This window comes from Equus asinus, chromosome 2 (genome assembly GCF_041296235.1).
Source record: "Equus asinus isolate D_3611 breed Donkey chromosome 2, EquAss-T2T_v2, whole genome shotgun sequence".
Lineage (NCBI taxonomy): Eukaryota > Metazoa > Chordata > Mammalia > Perissodactyla > Equidae > Equus > Equus asinus.
Window position 1 is genome coordinate 176,843,257 of NC_091791.1, and position 18,339 is coordinate 176,861,595.

The 18,339-nt window shown below is 38.5% G+C and overlaps 1 protein-coding gene across 5 annotated transcripts in view; it reads left to right on the plus strand.

Annotated features, from left to right (window-relative positions):
- The first annotated feature begins 937 nt into the window (after window positions 1-937).
- NUBPL (NUBP iron-sulfur cluster assembly factor, mitochondrial) overlaps window positions 938-18,339 on the plus strand; it is a 252,602-nt gene continuing 235,200 nt past the window's right edge. Inside the window, exons 1-3 of one of the 5 annotated variants that reach the window (XM_044765455.2) lie at window positions 938-1,106; window positions 1,615-1,762; window positions 6,063-6,097. In XM_044765455.2, the coding sequence (XP_044621390.1) occupies window positions 999-1,106; window positions 1,615-1,762; window positions 6,063-6,097 (291 nt within the window). In that variant the 5' untranslated portion in view covers window positions 938-998. The remainder of the gene's footprint in view (window positions 1,107-1,614; window positions 1,763-6,062; window positions 6,098-18,339) is intronic. The other 4 variants (XR_011501541.1, XM_014857201.3, XM_044765454.2 and 1 more) reach the window with 4 other exon arrangements.

Here is an 18,339-nt window from a genome sequence, read left to right on the forward strand (position 1 = left end):
AGGGCTTATCAAATTAAATGTACCTTGCTGGTAATATCTCATTGAATCCTTACAATAATTCTTTGAAGTTGATATGTTGTACCTGTATTAAAGACAAGGAAATTAAAGATCATATTAGAGGAGAATAAACAATGATTATATAACAAACTCTGTATAGATAAGAACCAAATAAAAGAAGTTAAAACCAACCTTAGACAATATTATGGAGAATGTGAGGGTAAACCATTCTACACCCTAAGTGATCCTTTTGCTGCGTCTGGCTTCTTGTATCAGCTTTCCAGCTTTCTCTCCTACAGCCATTTCCTTCACTCTCTCATAGTTTTGGATGTAGAGATACTTCCTTCCACCATGATAAATTCCACGTCCTTCCTCAAGCTTTGTCTCACTGAAGTTCCTTCTTGAACGAAACTTGCTTCATTAGACCTGCTTTCTGATTTACCTAAACTTTTTCGAGACTAGCTAAGCACCCCGACTTCTCTTTCAGGGAACAACACAGCAGTAAATATCAACACAAAGCAGAGTATTGTTGTAGATCAGGGAATACAATAAAGATGCAGGGACGAAAAAAAAGGGAAAATCATTAACAGTGGCAGTGTTTAAGCGTCTCTATTCTGCGCAGGGAGAAAACCTGGAGTCATTTTCAAGTTCGAGCATTTCCTACTTTTTAGTCGGGTCAAGGCTCTAAACTTTCTAAGTCTGTTTTCTTACTAATAAAAAGCGGACTCTATAGAGTAAGAGTCTCCTACCTACCTACTCCAGGACTTCTGTGAAGACAAAATGAGATGAGGTTTGCGAAAACGCTTCACAACCGTTTGGTAAAACGCTGTAAAATGTTTGTACCTGGCTAGACACGAGACCGCGACAAGCTGGGCCCCTGGGCTGCAGAAACTCAGGCGGCTAGTTGCTAGGTTGAGGAAGCCGAACGTTGCCACGTGACGTCATCAGCCCGCGCCCGCCGCGACGGTTTCCGGGCTGGGTTCAGGGCGGCGCTCCGCGCCATGGGGTCTTGGCAGCGTTTGCTTCTTTTTCATGGGGTGTCGCTTCGGGGTGGTGCCAGGGCCTGTGCCCCGCTTTGCGGACGCCAGATGTTGGTTTGTTGGCGCCAGGTCCGTGGTGCTGCAGGCCAGGGGAGGCGGGCGGGTCGGATGCTGGGGCGGCAGGGTCGCAGGTGCCCTGACATGAGGGCCCTCAGTCCCTCGTGGGACCCCGCCCAATTGGCGGCCCACCGGGACCCAGGTTGGCTGCACGTCCCCACTTTCCAGGCAGGCCCCCGGTAGGACCAGGCCGAGGCGTGTAGGGACACGAAATAGATGGTTAGAATATGGATGTGTGACTTGCACATTGCTTTCTTAGTGTTGGTTTATTTAGAAAATAGGGAGAAGGAAAACACGCAGAGTTTTCCGTTTTTAACGTCATTGTATCCTGGCAGATAAATTTCAACTTAAACAATCTGTCTCTACCATGGTGATCAGTAGCAGTAGGTAAATAGCACTAAAGGCTAGTGGAGATGAGCAGAATTAGACTAGGAAAGAAAGACCTCTTGATCACGAACTCCAAACTGTTTTTACTTTTACAGCACGATAATGGAGATGGCTTTTTTTTTTTCTTCCCAAGTTATCTGGCGCTGAGAGTGAGACCCTAAAACAAAGAAGAACACAAATCATGTCCCGAGGACTTCCAAAGCAGAAACCAATAGAAGGTGTCAAACAAGTTATAGTTGTGGCTTCTGGAAAGGGTGGAGTTGGAAAGTCTACCACAGCAGGTATTACAGGATATTAATTCTAATCTTGATTAGGAACTTATGCCAATTGACAACTGCACAGTTTTAAAATTATAGTTTTGTTTTTGAAAAAGCTAGTATTTGTGGAATTCTTAATAGCTGATTCCTTAGTCTCAGGAGTTGGTGGTGATTAGAGGCTTAGAAATGGAGTTAGACAAAACTAGGTACAGGGGCTGGCTCCGTGGCCGAGTGGTTAAGTTCGCGCGCTCCGCTGCAGCGGCCAGGGGTTCAGATCCTGGGCGCGGACATGGCACCGCTCGTCAGGCTACGTTGAGGCAGCGTCTCACATCCCACAACTAGAAGGACCTGAAACTAAGATATACAACTGCGTACAGGGGGGTTTGGGGAGATAAAGCAGGAACGAAAAAAAAAGATTGGCAACAGTTGTTAGCCCAGGTGCCAATCCTTAAAATAAATAAATAAAATAAAATAAAATAAAAAAGATTGGCAACAGTTGTTAGCCCAGGTGCCAATCTTAAAAAAAAAAACAAAACAAAAAAACTAGGTACATAGCTGGGTCTCTGACTCCTTAACTGAGGAGAAGGTGGTCAGGTTGCCCATCAGATCTTCAGTTTACTTAACTGTAAAATGGTAATGATAATTTTTTTCATAGGATGGCTATGCGAATTAAACAAGCTAACTCCTTAGCCCAGTGTCTCCTACATAGCAAGTGCTCAATGTTTGGTTGCTGTTATTGTCATTTTTAAAACATCTAGTAACTTTAAGGCTAAATTATTTCTGTTCTTTGATGTTCTTTTCCAGTCTTTATCAGTGTACATATAGCTATGTAGTTGGAATGAGATTGTTGACATTATCGTGACCTTTTTTCATTTAACTATAATATAATTTTCAACATTTATAAAGTCAGCATAGATCTGGTGTTTGAAAATGCTTGAAAGGTTTAACATTGTTTTAATTATTTAAAATATCATCTAATCTTTATATCTTTTGTATTCATGTACAGAAAATTGTTTTTGGTGCCTCTTTTTAAATTGACTATAAATTTCAGTGTGATTGAAATGCTGCTTTCAGAACCCATAAAAGAAGTGCCACCAGAAATAGAAGAGTTACCATCCAAGACTAATAACCAGATATTCCCAAAAGTGTTCAAAAGAAACTTTTTATTTCCAAAAAAATTATTCCAGTGTAATAATGTGGAAGGTAACTTCTCTCCTCCCAATCCTGCTCAACAGAGGTCGTTTGTATTATTAATTTGGAGTTGTAAAGCACTTATGTCTTATTGTTGGCTCATATTCAATTTTCACTCATTTCAATAGGAATGGTTGCTCATTCAGGTCCTATCCAATCTATCTTTTTTGCAGTTGATTTTTAGAAAATGACCATTCTTATTATGTTTCATTTTGTTAATTTTGGCATAATTTTAGACTGACAAAACCTTTTAAATTTTGATTTTTTTCTATTAACCTAAAGTTGGGCATATATTTACCTTAAAATTCTTTAGTTCCATTGAAATCAAAGACATTTTAAAATAAGAAGGGCCAGGTACAGAGTACTGTGACTATCACTAGAGGTCTTATGTCTTGATTTAAAGCCGTATTCGGTACTTCCTGGGAAAAGCAGTTTAATAGTTGTACAACCAGCTATAAATCCCACTGTAGAGTCTTATTAGCTCAGTTTTTTCCCCATTTTGACCTGAAGGTAACTGTGGAAGAGTTTTTCAGATGTTTTGAAGAAATGAAGTTTTACCAACTATTGTAGCTATGATAGACCCTTAATACATTACTATTTGATAGGTACTATATTATTATTAAAAAATGATTAGTGATTGTTCTTAAGGAATTAATGCTATAACCTATACATTTTTGCTTTTTTCCTAAGAGCCTATGATCCATCTATTTGATCTTTGCTTTTAAAATTTAGAAGCTCTTAGTCTTTGGTTCTAGAATCCACCTGTTCTTGTTTTAAAATGTGGAGTAAAGTTACCTGTTTTCAGTGGTATGAGTCCTTTTGCATGCTCCATGGTTATTTAGACTGGTTAAAGATGGAAATTTTAAAATTTATTTTCAGGATGATTGCTGTAAGTTCTTTGAGTTTTGTGCAATGTAATTTGTGGGATCTGTAGGCTAGCACTTTCCTTAAACAGATTGTTTATTGTTTTTGGTTAGAAGATCATCTATTGCCATGGAATGTGACAGCATTTAAATAGGAAAATATATGAGAAAATGTATAGTGTTTGACACATAGTAGGTGTTTCAGTAAATGTCCCTTCCTTGCTTTTTTCTTTGTTAATATTATACCATCTGTCCAAAACAACTTGGCCTATACTTTTTTGTAACAGCTCTATCTGCATACATAAGCCTTAGAAACAGATTATTTCTGTGTAACTCTGGTATTATATTTCTTTCTCTTATGTTACTTATTTCTGTCCCAAACTGTCTCAGAATATTTCCTATTTGAGTATGCTAGAGATATTTTGTATTAGAATGGTGACATTTGATTAATACAAGCATGCTCTGTGTGATTCTACTGTATAAATGCAGGAAGACCCTACCGTTAAAATGAATTGCTCTCTAAGTTTCTGCTTAGAAGTTGGATTATATTTCACCTATGATGTATCTGAAATTCAGAATTATTTTGTAATTTATAACAATTAATTTATCAGTGCTGGTCCCATGGCGCAGTGGTTAAGTTTGGCATGCACCACTTTGGTAGCCTGGGTTTGCGGGTTCGGATCCCGAGTGTGGACCTACACCACTCATCAGCCATGCTGTGGTGGCTACCCACATATAAAGTGGAAGAGGATTGGCATAGTTGTTAGCTCAGGGCTAATCTTCCTCAAGCAAAAAAAGAAGATTGGCAACAGATGTTAGCTCAGGGCTAATCTTCCTCAGGAAAAAAAAAATTCATTTATCAAATGCCATGCCCCAGGCTAAGTACTTTACATACAGTATTTCATTTAATTCTCACAACAGTTATGACATAGGAGTTATCCTCATTTTATAGAGGAGGACACAGAGTTGGGAGTAAAATATCCTACTCAAAGTTATACAGTAGAAGGTGGTGGAACTGGGATTTGAAGCAGGTCTGTCTTGAAGACTTAGGCTCTTAAAGACTTTAAAGGAAACAACCTTGGCATCATTTATAAAATAGTTTTGTAAGAAAACATGATCCACAGTATGAGGATCTATTTATTTATCAGTCTTGGAAATGTGTTACTTTCAGACCTTGCCTTCATCTCAGATGTAGCGTATCCCTATCGCGGGGCTAAGGGTGCTTTTGGGATTACTACTTCCTCCTTTATGTCTTTGTGACTCAGTGGCATAGGCAGTTTTGGGAATGTTTTACTGCCTTACCTCTTACCTTCTTCCCTTCCCCCTGCACAGTGGTCCAGCCTTTCATATACGTGGGTGTTTCTGAGTTAGATATTTGGAATTCCTGCAAAAGGCAATAGGATCGTATCCATTTTTATTTATTAAAAGGTAGATAATTTTCTGCAAAATATGTTTTTGAAAATAATTGAACTATAGGGGCTGGCCTGGTGGTGCAGCGGTTAAGTGTGTATGTTCTGCTTTGGTGGCCTGGGGTTCGGCGGTTCAGATCCCTGGTGCAGACATGGTACTGCTTGGCACGCTATGCTGTGGTAGGTGTCCCACATATAAAGCAGAGGAAGATGGGCACGGATGTTAGCTCAGGGCCAGTCTTCCTCAGCAAAAAGAGGAGATTGGCAGCAGTTAGCTCAGGGCTAATCTTCCTTGGGAAAAAAAAAAAACAAATTAAAAAAAAAAAGGGGCTGGCCCAGTGGCACAGCAGTTAAGTGTGCATGTTCTGCTTCTCGGCGGCCTGGGGTTTGCTGGTTCAGATCTTGGGTGCAGACATGGCACTGCTTGGCAAAAGCCATGCTGTGGTAGGCATCCCACATATAAAGTCTTCCTCAGCAAAAAGAGGAGGATCGGCAGTAGTTAGCTCAGGGCTAGTCTTCCTAAAAAAAAAAAAAAAAAACGGAAAATAATTAAACTATAAATACCATTAACATTGTTTTTTATAAACTAAGTGAATTATTTAAACAAAGTTGTAACATTATAAATGGATTATTTACAATGTTAATTTTGGGGCAGGTGTCTGTTGCTTATGCTGGAATATTACTTTCTTTTTTTGTCTTTTTTGCTTTTTGTATTCTCTCCATGTCCTTGGTTTTTTTTTTCAAGGGAGATATATTAAAAACTTCTGTGCTTTGGTTATTACGTTGAAAATATTAAAAGGCAAAATGAATTTTGGTAAAAGGAAAGTTACTAAATTTAATTTCTGTTTTTGTTTCTTACAGTGAACCTTGCACTTGCACTAGGAGCAAATGATTCGGTAGGTGTTTATTAATAGAAATATTAATTTATTAAAATGTTTTTTAAGACAATGACAAAGAAAAAATTGATGTTTTTCACTTACTGTTGGAAACTATATACCATGGCTCTAGTCATTTGCATGTCTTTAAGAAACTCAAAAATCTGCTGTAAGTACTGGTTACGTTTAATAATGATGAAAATAGAAAGGAACTGTTGGTCAAGAAATTGAGGCAGGGGCCCGCCCCATGGCCTAGTTGTTAAGTTTGGCGCACTCTGCTTCGGTGGCCTGGGTTCAGTTCCCTGGTGTGGACCTACTTCACTCATTGGTGGCCATGTTGTGGCGGTGACCTCCATACAAAATAGAGGAAGATTGCCACAGATGTTAGCTCAAGGTGAATCTTCCTCAGCAAAAACAAAAGCAAAAACACAAACACGAAATTCAGGCAGCCCCTAGAAGCTAGAAAAGGCAAGGAAATGGATTTTTCCTGAGGGCCTCCATAAGGTAGGTAATCCTGCCAACACCTTGATTTTAGCTCGTTGAAACCCAATTTGGATTTTTTTGATAATTTCTTATAGTAGAAGTAGGAAACTGATACATAAAGGAAGTCAATTTTTTAGTTCTAGAATTTCCAAAGATGTCTTATTTTGGTTTTATATTTGATAGTTTGGCTGTAGAATACCAAGTTCAAAATAATTTCCTCTCTGAACCTTGAAAACAGTATTCTCTTCTAGCGTGCTAATGAGATGTCCAATGCTAGGCTGTTCATATTGCTTTGTAATAACCTGTGTTTTTCCCCTCAAAGCTTTTAGAGTTTTCTTGATGTCTTGTAAGTTTAGAAATGTCACAAATATGTGACTAGCTGTTGCCTTTAAAATTTTTTTTCTGCTTGGAAATTGGCCAGGCAGTATCAAGGCTTGAGTCTTTTTCAGCTTAGGGAAAATTTCTTCATTGATTACTTCTTGCGATGTGTTTTTCTCCCTTCAGAAACCTATTAGGTAGATATTGACCCTTTATGCTTGTTAGTTTTTCTCTCATATTCTCTCTCTTTGTCTTTTGCTCTGTGCTTTAGAAGATGTCTTAGACTATTTTTCACACTGCTATATTGAGTTTTAGTTGTTATTTAGCCCTTCTGATTTTTTTTGAAACCCCAAAATTATGTTTTTCTCCAGTTTTCCAGAACTGTTTCTTATTTTCCAATTGCTGTTCTCATCCACTTAAAAAGAAAACTTTCTGCCATTTGTTTGATGCTCTCTGAGGATGCTAATTAGAATTAATGAAAAGTCTTCTTTTTAATGATCTGTGTTTACTTAGCGTGGTGTGATTCTCAGACTAGCAGAATCACCATCATCTGGGAACTTGTTAGACGTACAAAGTCTTGAGCCCCACCGCAGACCTCCTGAATCGGAAGCCCTGAGGGTGGCGCCCCACAGTCTGTGTTTTTAGCAGCCCTCTAGGGCATTTTGCTGCATGCTACAGTTTGAGAATCTTGGATCTAGAGTTTTTTAAAACTCTAATCTGCTAATGGCACCCTTGTTTGTTTTCTAGTGCGGTTCTGTTTTTTATTTAGTTTTAAACTATTTTTTCTCTTGTCTCATTGGGAATTTGGAAGAGAAGAGAGATGATCACTTACGTTTAGACAACCTTATTGAAGTAAGAGGCAGTGATATATTTTTTAAAATAATTTTCATTGGGGTACTTAGTTACCCTGGAGAAGGGACCTCATCTTCCTTAAAGAAGGGAAGAAACGGAAGACTCAACGGGTGGGAAGGTATATAAATTGGTAGGTGTGGGGATCTTTTAGTTTGGTTGTCATTTCATTCAAAGCTTTGAGTCTTAAGGTCATGTGAAGCAACTATGTAATGAGGGATCAAAGGATGAAAACAATGGTTGAAAAGGGGTTGATTCCTTCGTGTTAAATGTTGCTAGTTTTGATGAGATGGTAGCTTCGAAATTTTTTTCTGTTTCTGTTTTTTTGTTTTTTTCTTTCAGGGAGCAAGGATGAGGGCAGCTTCATCTTTAACGCTTTATATATATGACAGGGAAATTGGCAACAAGAAAGGAAAAGCAATCAAACTTTCCCTGGGCCACTTCTTCAGAAAGCATTTAGTTTCCTTAAGTGTTTTTGAACGTGTTTGTAAAATCTTCCTTGGGAAGGTCCTCAGTATTCTGTGAACCTGATGAAGGTGTTTGTTTTGTTCTTTCTTGACATTTTTTGTAGCGAAGTTAGTATTGAAATTAAGAAGAAAGCCAGGAAATTTGAGCAGCACATTGTGATTCTCAAAGATAATCTGACATAATACAGTATTTTATGTTTGGCTACTGTCTTGTCCTCTTTAGTTAATTTATGTATACTTAAAGATCAATTTCATGGGACCGGCCCCGTGGCGGAGTGGTTAAGTTTATGCGCTCTGCTGCGGCGGCCCAGGGTTTCGCCGGATCGGATCCTGGGCGTGGACGTGGCACTGCTCATCAGGCCATGCTGAGGCGGTGTCCTACATGCCACATCTAGGATGACCCACAACTAAAAAAGATACAACTAGGTACTGGGGGGATGTGGGGAGAAAAAGCAAAAAAAAAAGATTGGCAACAGTTTTTAGCTCAGGTGCCAATCTTAAAAAAAAAGATCAATTTCATATAGCTTGTATACTTTAACAGTGTTTTTGATTAGAGAGCAGCATGTTTGTCTTGCACTGTGAGCTGCTAGAGGACTGCCTGCGTATAGAAAAGAAGAGCTATGTCTGTTCTATATGATGTATATGTATCTGGCCTAGTCTTATACTCTGTATTTCCCAACTTAAGATTTTATTAATATTACACTTATTTAGAGAACATATTTGGTCTTTAGGGGGAACTCAAGGTTCCTCCCAGCCCTTCGATTTGCCTGAGCTGATACAGATGGCTTAGGTCGTTGTTGGGACGTGGTGCTAGGATATGTTGCTTTATGGAGTTAAGAACTCCAGGTGGGATGATGTCTTTGGAGCCTCTCTAGTGACTCATTGCCATGGAGTCTTAATTCCACGGAGTTTGTATTCTAAGAGGGGCCTTTGGCTTGCTTCTCCTTAGGCCAGCTTTCCTCAAGACCTTGCTAACTCTTTTCTCCTATCTTTTCTGTGGGTTGGTGCTTGCCCCTTTTCAGCATTGGAGTGGGCAGTTCTGATAAGATTAAGTTGTAGGCCTAGGGAAACAGGTCCAGGAAGTTATTCATTTTACTTTTAATGTTGGCTTTAGTAATCTCTAAACTGGATTGTGTAAACCCCCGGGGGGGTATATAAGATAGTCCACTGGGGATGTGGGAGGGAAATTTTTCTTTTTCACTTGTATTAATTTATTTTGTTTTCTTTTTCTTTTATTTTTTTTTAAAGATTTTATTTTTTTCCTTTTCCTCTCCAAAGTCCCCCGGTACATAGTTGTATATTCTTAGTTGTGGGTCCTTCTAGTTGTGGCATGTGGGATGCCGCCTCAGCGTGGCTCGATGAGCGGTGCCATGTCCACGCCCTGGATTTGAACTGACGAAACTCTGGGCTGCCTGCAGCAGAGCACGCGAACTTAACCACTCGGCCACGGGGCCAGCCCCATTCACTTGTATTAATTTTTATCTTATCTTTTAAAATCTGTGTTTTTTATGTATGCTTTATAATACTATATTAGTATAGTAGCTCTAATATAATTTATAAACAAATATATTAACATATATGGATGATGTATGCTTAAACATTTTTTGCTGATTGGGTGCATGATCAGAAAAGTCTGGATGTCACTGGCCTAGATAGAAGGATTTCTGGGCTGGATCATATGCCCAGTTGAAAAGAAGACTACTTTGTAGATTGAGGTCAAGGCTTTGCAGGAATTGGGTGTGGATTTTCCCTGCCTTTTCCTTGCTGTTTGTGCTTTCCTTTGGTGGTGTAGAAGGTGATATTGCAGAACAGAATTTGGGATAATGTCATGTGTGCCCTGCATCTAAATATTGCATGCAGTGTGTGTTGGAGCTGGCTCATGCTTGTTTGTGAGACCCGATTGTTAAATTTTTCAGGAATTTTTCAAACCAGTTGATATCATGTTGTTAGCTTGAAATAGTCCACTGTGGGAGTATTTAAACCATGGAAATTGGCAAATACTGAAAGTCAGACTCCCTACCCCACCCTGAGCCAATTGTTAAACATTTACTGGCATACCACTGAGCATACATATTGACAGTCATATTTCTTGATTTTTCTTTTTTCTGTCTTCTTAACCACCCTTATTATGGATCTCATTCTTCTACAGTATAAATTTAATGAACAGTGAGGAGAGCATTGAGAATGGGAGAGGGAAACCTAAAGGCCGCCAGGAACCGTTGATAAGCCCTGTGAGATTGCTGAGTCAATTCATTTCAGTTCAACAAACATTTATTGAGCACCTATAACACTCATTGCCAGACACCCTGGGAATATGAAGAAAAATAAACATGCATTGTGGGAGTTCACAGCCTGCTAAGGTTACATTCGCAAAACAGTGTTTTGTGTGTATATATATATCTATATAAGTGTGTATATCTCTGTGTGTGTGTGTGTGTGTGTGTATTTTGGTGGTATATAGCTGAATTAGGTTCAACAATAGTTTCTTCTGTGAGTGAGAAAGTGTTAATTAAAACAACACTTAATAAGGTTTTATTGTGCTTCATAACAGAGTGGACACATTGTGTGCTCTTAACGGTTTTATAATCTAGTGAAGACAAAAGGAAGATAAATGTCTTAAAATGATGAGATATATTCAAGATCAAATATGGTAGCGTATCTGTCCCAGATGACTAGCTTTTATTCCAGAGAAAAGCAGTCTTCTTTTCATAGAGCATTTTCATGGACATAATTATATTTGCTTTTCACAGAAACCTGTAATGCAGTGCACGTAGTATTTATCAGTTTTACAGTCTTTATTGATTCTGCCCTATCCTTGCCACATTTCATCAGCCAGCAAATATCCTTGTTTCTGTCTCTGCAGTATTTTTCCAGTGTGTATCTTGCTATTTCCACTATTCTCACTCTAATTAAGGCTCACATTCTTTTTGGCTCATTCGTTCATTTATACCTCAAACAGTTATTGAGTGCCTGCTCCACTGCAAGCACTTTGTTAGTTTGGAGGATACAGAAATGAATGAGACACTCAGTCTCTGCCTTTGAGGAACTCACCGTCTAGCAGACCACTGCAGTGACCTCTTACCTGTCCAAGCTCAAATCCATTCAGTACATAAAGACAGATTACTCTTACTAGAGCACTATTGGAATCACATTGCTCTCCTCCTCAGAGTCACTGCTGAAGGCCTTTGCTGGTATTCAAGATCCTCTATGATTTGGCTCCCATCGACCTTTCTGGGTTTATCTTCAGCTCTTCTTCTAAATCGTCCCCGTGCTCTAGCCAATCTGGGTTACTTACTGTTGCCAGTTTGGGCTTGGATATGCTATGTTCTTGATAGCTTACAGCCTTTCTTCTAAATTTCTACCAGCATATTCTCTTCACCTTTCTTCAGCTTATATGTCCTATCTTCCAGGCTGCCACGAATGGCTGTGCTGGTTATATCCTGCACAAGAGTGCTTGTCGAGGGGTTTGAGTGATGATAGAAATCCAGGCTACCCTCCTCTTCATGTGTATCTGCAGGCTGCATTCTCACTCACACAGAGGCACTGTCTGAGCTGTCCTGGCCCTGAGGGGCAGCTTAGTGAAGTGCTTCCTGAATTCCCCCACGTGAGTCCTTTTCCATCTTAGGAAATCTGGTAGCACTGTTATTTGTATTGTTATTGCACTCATGTAGCCATTCTGGTATTTTTGTAATAACAAACAATTTAACTAACATTAATTGAGCATTTATTATATGTCAAGCACTGTTCCTCATGAAGTGGTTCTTAACTCATTTCCTCTTCATAGCAGCCATATAGGAATAGATACTATTATAATCCTTGTTGTAGATAAGGAAACAGAAGCACCAAGAGGCTAAGTATTTTGCCCAAGGTCACCCAGGAAGTAAATGGCAGAGGCGAGATTTGAATGCCAACCTAGATGCTGTGCTCTTAACCTACTTGCTATACTGCTCCTGTCTTAGCTAGATTCTTAAGATTAAGAACTGTGTTGTCTGTATCCTTAGCAGCTAGCACAATACTTTATGACTCAGGAAATGCACAATAAATGTTTGCTACATGGATGAATTAAGTTCGTACATAGGTTTCACAGTATGTAAATACAAAGTTTTGTTTTGTTTTGCTTTGTTTTTTGAGGAGTGAGTGGTGTGGGATGAGAAGGCTTGTTGTGGCTTAGTGGCCTACACGCTCTTCTTTTCCTGCGGCTTAAAAGATGGTGTGCTCCAGACTACTTGGCCCTCTTCTCATTTTATGCTCTTTATCCAATAATCTCATCTTTTCCCACTGCCCCAGTTACTACCCATGTGCCCTTGATTTCACATTCATCACCAGCCTGGATGTCCCTCCTGGGTGTGAGACTTGTCTCTCTAGTTGTCTACTATAGATGTCCACTTGAATGCTTCACAAGCATGTGTAAAACCAAACTCTTCTTCCCTATAACTGTCTTTGTCCTATGGGGGTCATGTGATTCCCTCCGGGCTCCGAATCAGTCCCCTGTTCTAGCTTTCTAGAATATTTCTTCCTATTTCATTCCTTAATGCTGCTGCCTTATTCAGACCCTTATTATGAATCATCTGTGAGGTGATTCCTGCTGTCTATTTTCTCTGATATGATGCTTTGAGGCAAGGGCTAACACACTTCCCATATTATTTTAAAAGGGTTTGTTTACTTATTTATCTCCTATGCTAGTCTGTGAATCTTTTGGGGGCAGTGATTTTGGTCTTATTCCTTTTTCTTTTATCCTCAGTGCCTAGTCCAGTGATGGAACATAGTAGGCTCTGCTAATGACAGTGGAACATGTTAAGTGAAAAGTGGTTGTGAATATATATGTATATTTCATATATATGGCAAATTCTAAGTGTTGGATAAGTTGTCTATAGTTTGTTCAGTGCTAAATTATGCCTTTTTTCCTGGGCAAATGTAATAATTAAAATCTAAATGGGATAATGTATGTGAAGTGCTTAGCACAATAGCCGATGCATAGTAAATTCTAAATCACTTTTTAGTATTGGTAGCTAAATAAAAGCTCTTTGTAAGTAATAATTTCAAAATAAAAGTTGATATGCATTTTACCTACATGACTATTTTAGCAAAACTTATTTTAAGTTTTTATTTATTTTCCATTGCTAGAATGAATCGTTAACTAGAATTTTAATTGGACTTAAAGATGGAAAAGGAAGCAGTATTATCTTTAAAGAGTTTGTGTTTCTTTGGTTATTTTTTTCTCCATCGATATTTATCTCAAAATATTTATTTTTTCCCATGATCACATTATGTCTTTATGCTTATTTTCAGACATACTGCTCTTTTTCACCAATTATTATGAGCGGTTCTTTAAACATAATTAAGATTGTCTTAAGCCTTTGAAGTTTTGTGATCATGTTAGGAACAATTAGGGAGTTTTAGTTCAAGATTTAAGTTTTGTTTTTGAAAAGTTCAACGATCTTGTAACAGAACATATTATATCCTACCACTTAAAATACCGTGATTTTCTTCATTAATAGTTATGTGTATAGCAGTCTAGCTTTTTGGTGTCAGACAGACCTGGGCTTCATTCTGGCTCTGCCTCTTGCAAACTATAACTTTTGCCTGTGCCTGCCTCTTAAGGTTGTGAATATTAAAGGAGATAATGCATATAAAGCACTTAACAGAGTGTCTGGCACAGAGTAAATGCTAATAAAAGCTATTCTTATTAGCTGTTATAGTACTCCAAATGCCAGCCCAGACATAGTATTATAATCTGGAATATTAAATATGATGTGAATTTGGATTAAATATGGATGAAACTGTGTTTCTCACAATTACGTGTGGGAAATCCTGATGCATACTACTTAGTTTAAGTTCATTAAGTTTGAGGCTCATCTTTTCTTTAATGTTAGTGTTGTAAAGGGATTACACTGTATTAAATTAACCTGTTCTTAATGTTTTTATCATAGCTTGGTAGTATACAGAACAGATACGTTTCTTATGAAAAAATATTTTGTTTCAATATTATGGTTAACCATTTTGGAGGAAGGGTACACTATTAGTGTTTAAAGTATAGTTATTTTAAAACTAGAGGGGAAACTGGGGCAAGAAATCCAGAAGGAACGATTGCCAAATCGTTATTTTTTGCTTCTTTTTGTTCTTTAATTCAAAGGTAATTCTTGGTAAGAAGTGTGTTTTATAAGTGCATTCAAATTCTCAAATTTTAACATTTATTGAGGAGAGAGACACTCAGGAAATATATTTTTAATTAGAGCAAAAGTCTACTAAAACTAAGAATTCCTTTTAGGATAAGAAATGGAAATATTCATAATAGTTGCTGAATTTTCTTTGCTAATATTTGATATCTACACATATTCATACATACATACTTACATAGGGGATTATTAGTTTATAATCAGTAAAAAGAATGAACAGATTTCTGATGAATTACTTTTTTCTTATCCCTTCATATATTGGTTTGTTCATTTCTTCATTCATCAAACATTTATTAAGGGCTGGTCGTCTCCTAGGTGCTGTGCCTGGCATGGGAATACCGAGTTGAAAAAGCCCTGCCCCTGTCCTTGTCTCAGTTGACTTACAGCCTGAGTGACTGTTTGGGAGATTGGCATTTCCATTTGTTCCAGTTGGAGCCAAGATCTCTGTGTAGCTTGATGATTGTTGACTTGTCTCCATTCTCTTCCTCTTCTTACTTAACCGTAGACACTCTTCCAAATCTTTCCCACTCTTAAGCCTTCTATCCCATTCCGGTTTCTTCACTCCTAGCACATGGTCTTGCCTCTTATTCCACGTGAAAAATGGACTTTTCATTGGTAACTTCCTTACTATTCTCTCTCTCTATCAAGTGTATCTTTCTAGTCATCATGCCCTCCTTCCCCTCCTGCCTCAGGAAAAGAGATATCAGATCTGATACCTCTACCTGGACTCTTGATCCTTCATTTCCTGCCTTTTCTAGGACTTTGACTTGTAAATTCCTTTTGGTTATCTTTATTTTATCTTTACTAACTCCTTCCCTTTGCTCTATAGATCTACTCATCTTACTCATACACACTGAACAATATAAATGTGTATTTGTTGGGTGAGTGAATGAATCAGCAGATCTTCTTTAACCCCTGGCTCTCCTCAAGCTTCTGCCCTCCGTTACTTTCCCATCACAGACATACTTGAGAGAGTAGTCTATACTGGCTGTGTCAGTTTACCCAGTTCTCGTTTATTTCTCAACTTCTGTAGTTTGACCTCTTGTCACCATGCTATTGAATCTCCTCTCCTAGTTACGGACTGTCTGCCAAATATATCTGTTCCCTTTCTCTGTTGATTCTACTTGATTTCCTGCTGCTTTTGGTACTGCTGACCACAGGTTCTGATGCCTCAGAGAATCTTTGGCTTTCACAACATCATTCTGTCTTGATTCTTCTTTCTCTAACCCTTTGAGTTTCCTCTCTAACTTTTCATATTACTCTATTCCTATACCGTCTGATTCTGCTGCCTCAGACTTACATATCCTCCCTTTGTCTTCATATGCTGCTTCTTCAGTGTCTCTTTTTTAAATCCAGACCCTTATTTTCAGTAGTTTACTCAACATCTCCATTTGGTGTTGTACAGATATGTCACAGTTAAATGATCGAAGTGGACCCACCATAATTTCCTTCCTCTCCAAAACCTCCTGTTTCTGTATTCCTTAATAATTCACTTATATGTTACCATTACCCATTTCGGTTATCTATAGATGTGTAACAAACTACCTTACACTTAGTGATATAAAGCAACAACCATTTTATTATGCTCACAGATTCTGTGGGACAGGAATTTGAACAGAGCACAGCAGGGATTCCTTATCTTTGTTCTATGGTGTTTGAGGCTTCACTAGAGAAGACTCAAATGGCTAAGGACTGGAATTGTCCGGAGACTCTTCACTCACATGCTTAGTCTTGGACCAGGATGATTTGACGGCTTAGCTCAGCTGCTATTGTTGATTTGCGTGCCTTTACATGGCCTCTCCATGTCACATGGGCTTCCTCACGGCATGGCAGCCTCACTGTAGTGGACTTCTTACATGGTGGCTCAGGGCTTCAAAAGTTAGTGTCCCAGGAATAAGGAGGACGTTCTATGGCCTTTTGTGAGCTAGCCTTGGTAGTCAGACTAGATTCTAGATTGAAGTACTCATGTGCCTTCCCAGATTCGAGGGGAGGAGACACTGACCTCACTTCATGGTGGGAGGTGTATTGAAAAATATGTGGCCACGTTTTAAAACCACCATACCGGATCTGCTGGTGTCCTGCTTAGAAACTTTGATCTCATCCTTGTCTTTCATTCCTCCAATCCCGCTCTACTTTTATATATCAGTCACTAAGTGCTGGCTGTTTTTATTTGAGAAATAGCTCCTTTTCCCCATTATCATGAATCTAGGTAAGAATTTTATCACCTTTCACTTGAGTTTTCTGTAACTTCTTAATTCGTCTATCTAATTCTCTTCCATCTTGAATTAAATAATGATTCCTCATATTGCTTGTAGGATAGTTCTTACTGCGTACAGGTCTGTCCAAATTGCTTAGCTTAGTTCTTAAAGGTTGGCTCTACCTAAATTTCCACTCTGCACTTGACTTTGCTTCAGCTACTCCTTTGCATTGACTGTCTTCCTTGCCTTTTTCGCCCAGCTCCTTTCATCTTTCAGGTCTCTTGTTGGCCGTCACTCCCTCTACAAAGGCTTCTTAGTGACTTCAAATAATGTCACTTCTTCCTCTCTTGGTTCATATGTTTGTCTCCTGCCATTAGAATGAGCATAGCTTCCATGAGGTCAGGGACTGAGTTTTAAATCATCTGCCACTATTGCCTGGCCCATTATTATGTACTCAGTAAATTCTTGCTTGTAAATGCTTTGGTGGAATTCTCCAAAGGTTCGAATGACTTACTGGGCTTTCTAAAATGTCTATAAAATTACCAAGGAGTCATTTTTGCCTTGGGAGAATTATATAGAGAAGCCTTTAAATAAGAGAGTTTACATTCTGTGTTTCAACATTTTTATTTCAGTTAAAACGTATACAACAAAACCCAAAAACTTATATTTGAAACATTATTCTTGTGTGCCAGAAAATTTAGGGAAGTGGGCCAGTATCAGATTTAACACAAGCTTTGATAAGATTAAAGACTACGAGACTGAAGTTGAAATCAGAACAATATTATTTTCGGTTGTGGCATTTTAAAGCTTTAATTTTGGCCTTGAATTTTTCACATTACAGATTTCTTTCCAGCCTGTTTCCTTTTGGTCAGGAGCATGTGATAGTTCACGTTTGGCAGTTGTGCTGTGTGAAAGGGCTGGGGTCAGCACTGCTGCGCAGAAATGGGTCAGTGAGCGTTCAGATGAAAGGAGAAAACTTTTAAAGAGTCTTTATTTATTGTTGGTGTAATAAGACAAAATAATTATAAGATTGAACCTCTCGCCATGTTCTTTCTTCATCCTTCATCTCTCAAATGCTTTGCCAAATTAACCACATCAACCAATTTTTCAAAAAATGGATTGCTGTTTAAATAGTCCTTTAGTTATTATTCTTCAGAAGCTTCTTCAGAAGGTCTCTCTCTTCTCTTGTCTCCCAAAAGGACATAAGTCTCCTTTGTACTTCTGTAAAAATCTTAAATGGCCACTTAGAGCAGGCTGCATGTTCTTCTTCAGTGAGTGATACAGTACAACCACCTATTTTCCAGCTGAGCTGGAAGGAAGAATCTATCCTACTGTTGCTTTAAAAGATGATTTTATTACTGTCAGGACAGATAACAAGCTAGGGTTTTCTAAGAGCAATAAATGACAAGTTGGTTTGCTGCCTGTGGCTCTTAAACAATGTAATATTCTTAAATTAAGGTAGGAAAGTACTCAGGTAGTATTTGAAGGCAGTCTGCATGGAGATAGGATTGCTCTCTGTTTAGATTTTTCCTAAATAGAACAAGACCGTTAAGCTTTCTCCAAACCCTCGAATAGCCTTTGCTCTCAAATTTGTGGTGGAATGTTATCTGGAGTGTTGATGGGGCTCTTTGCCAGTCATCATGGAAACTGACCAAGGCTCTATCTAGTCCTATTCTTTGGGCTATTTGGAGTGGCTTAAATAAAAGATGACCAACATACCTAATCCTATTCTCCACATGTGTATTTTATTTAAAAATGATTAAAAATACAGC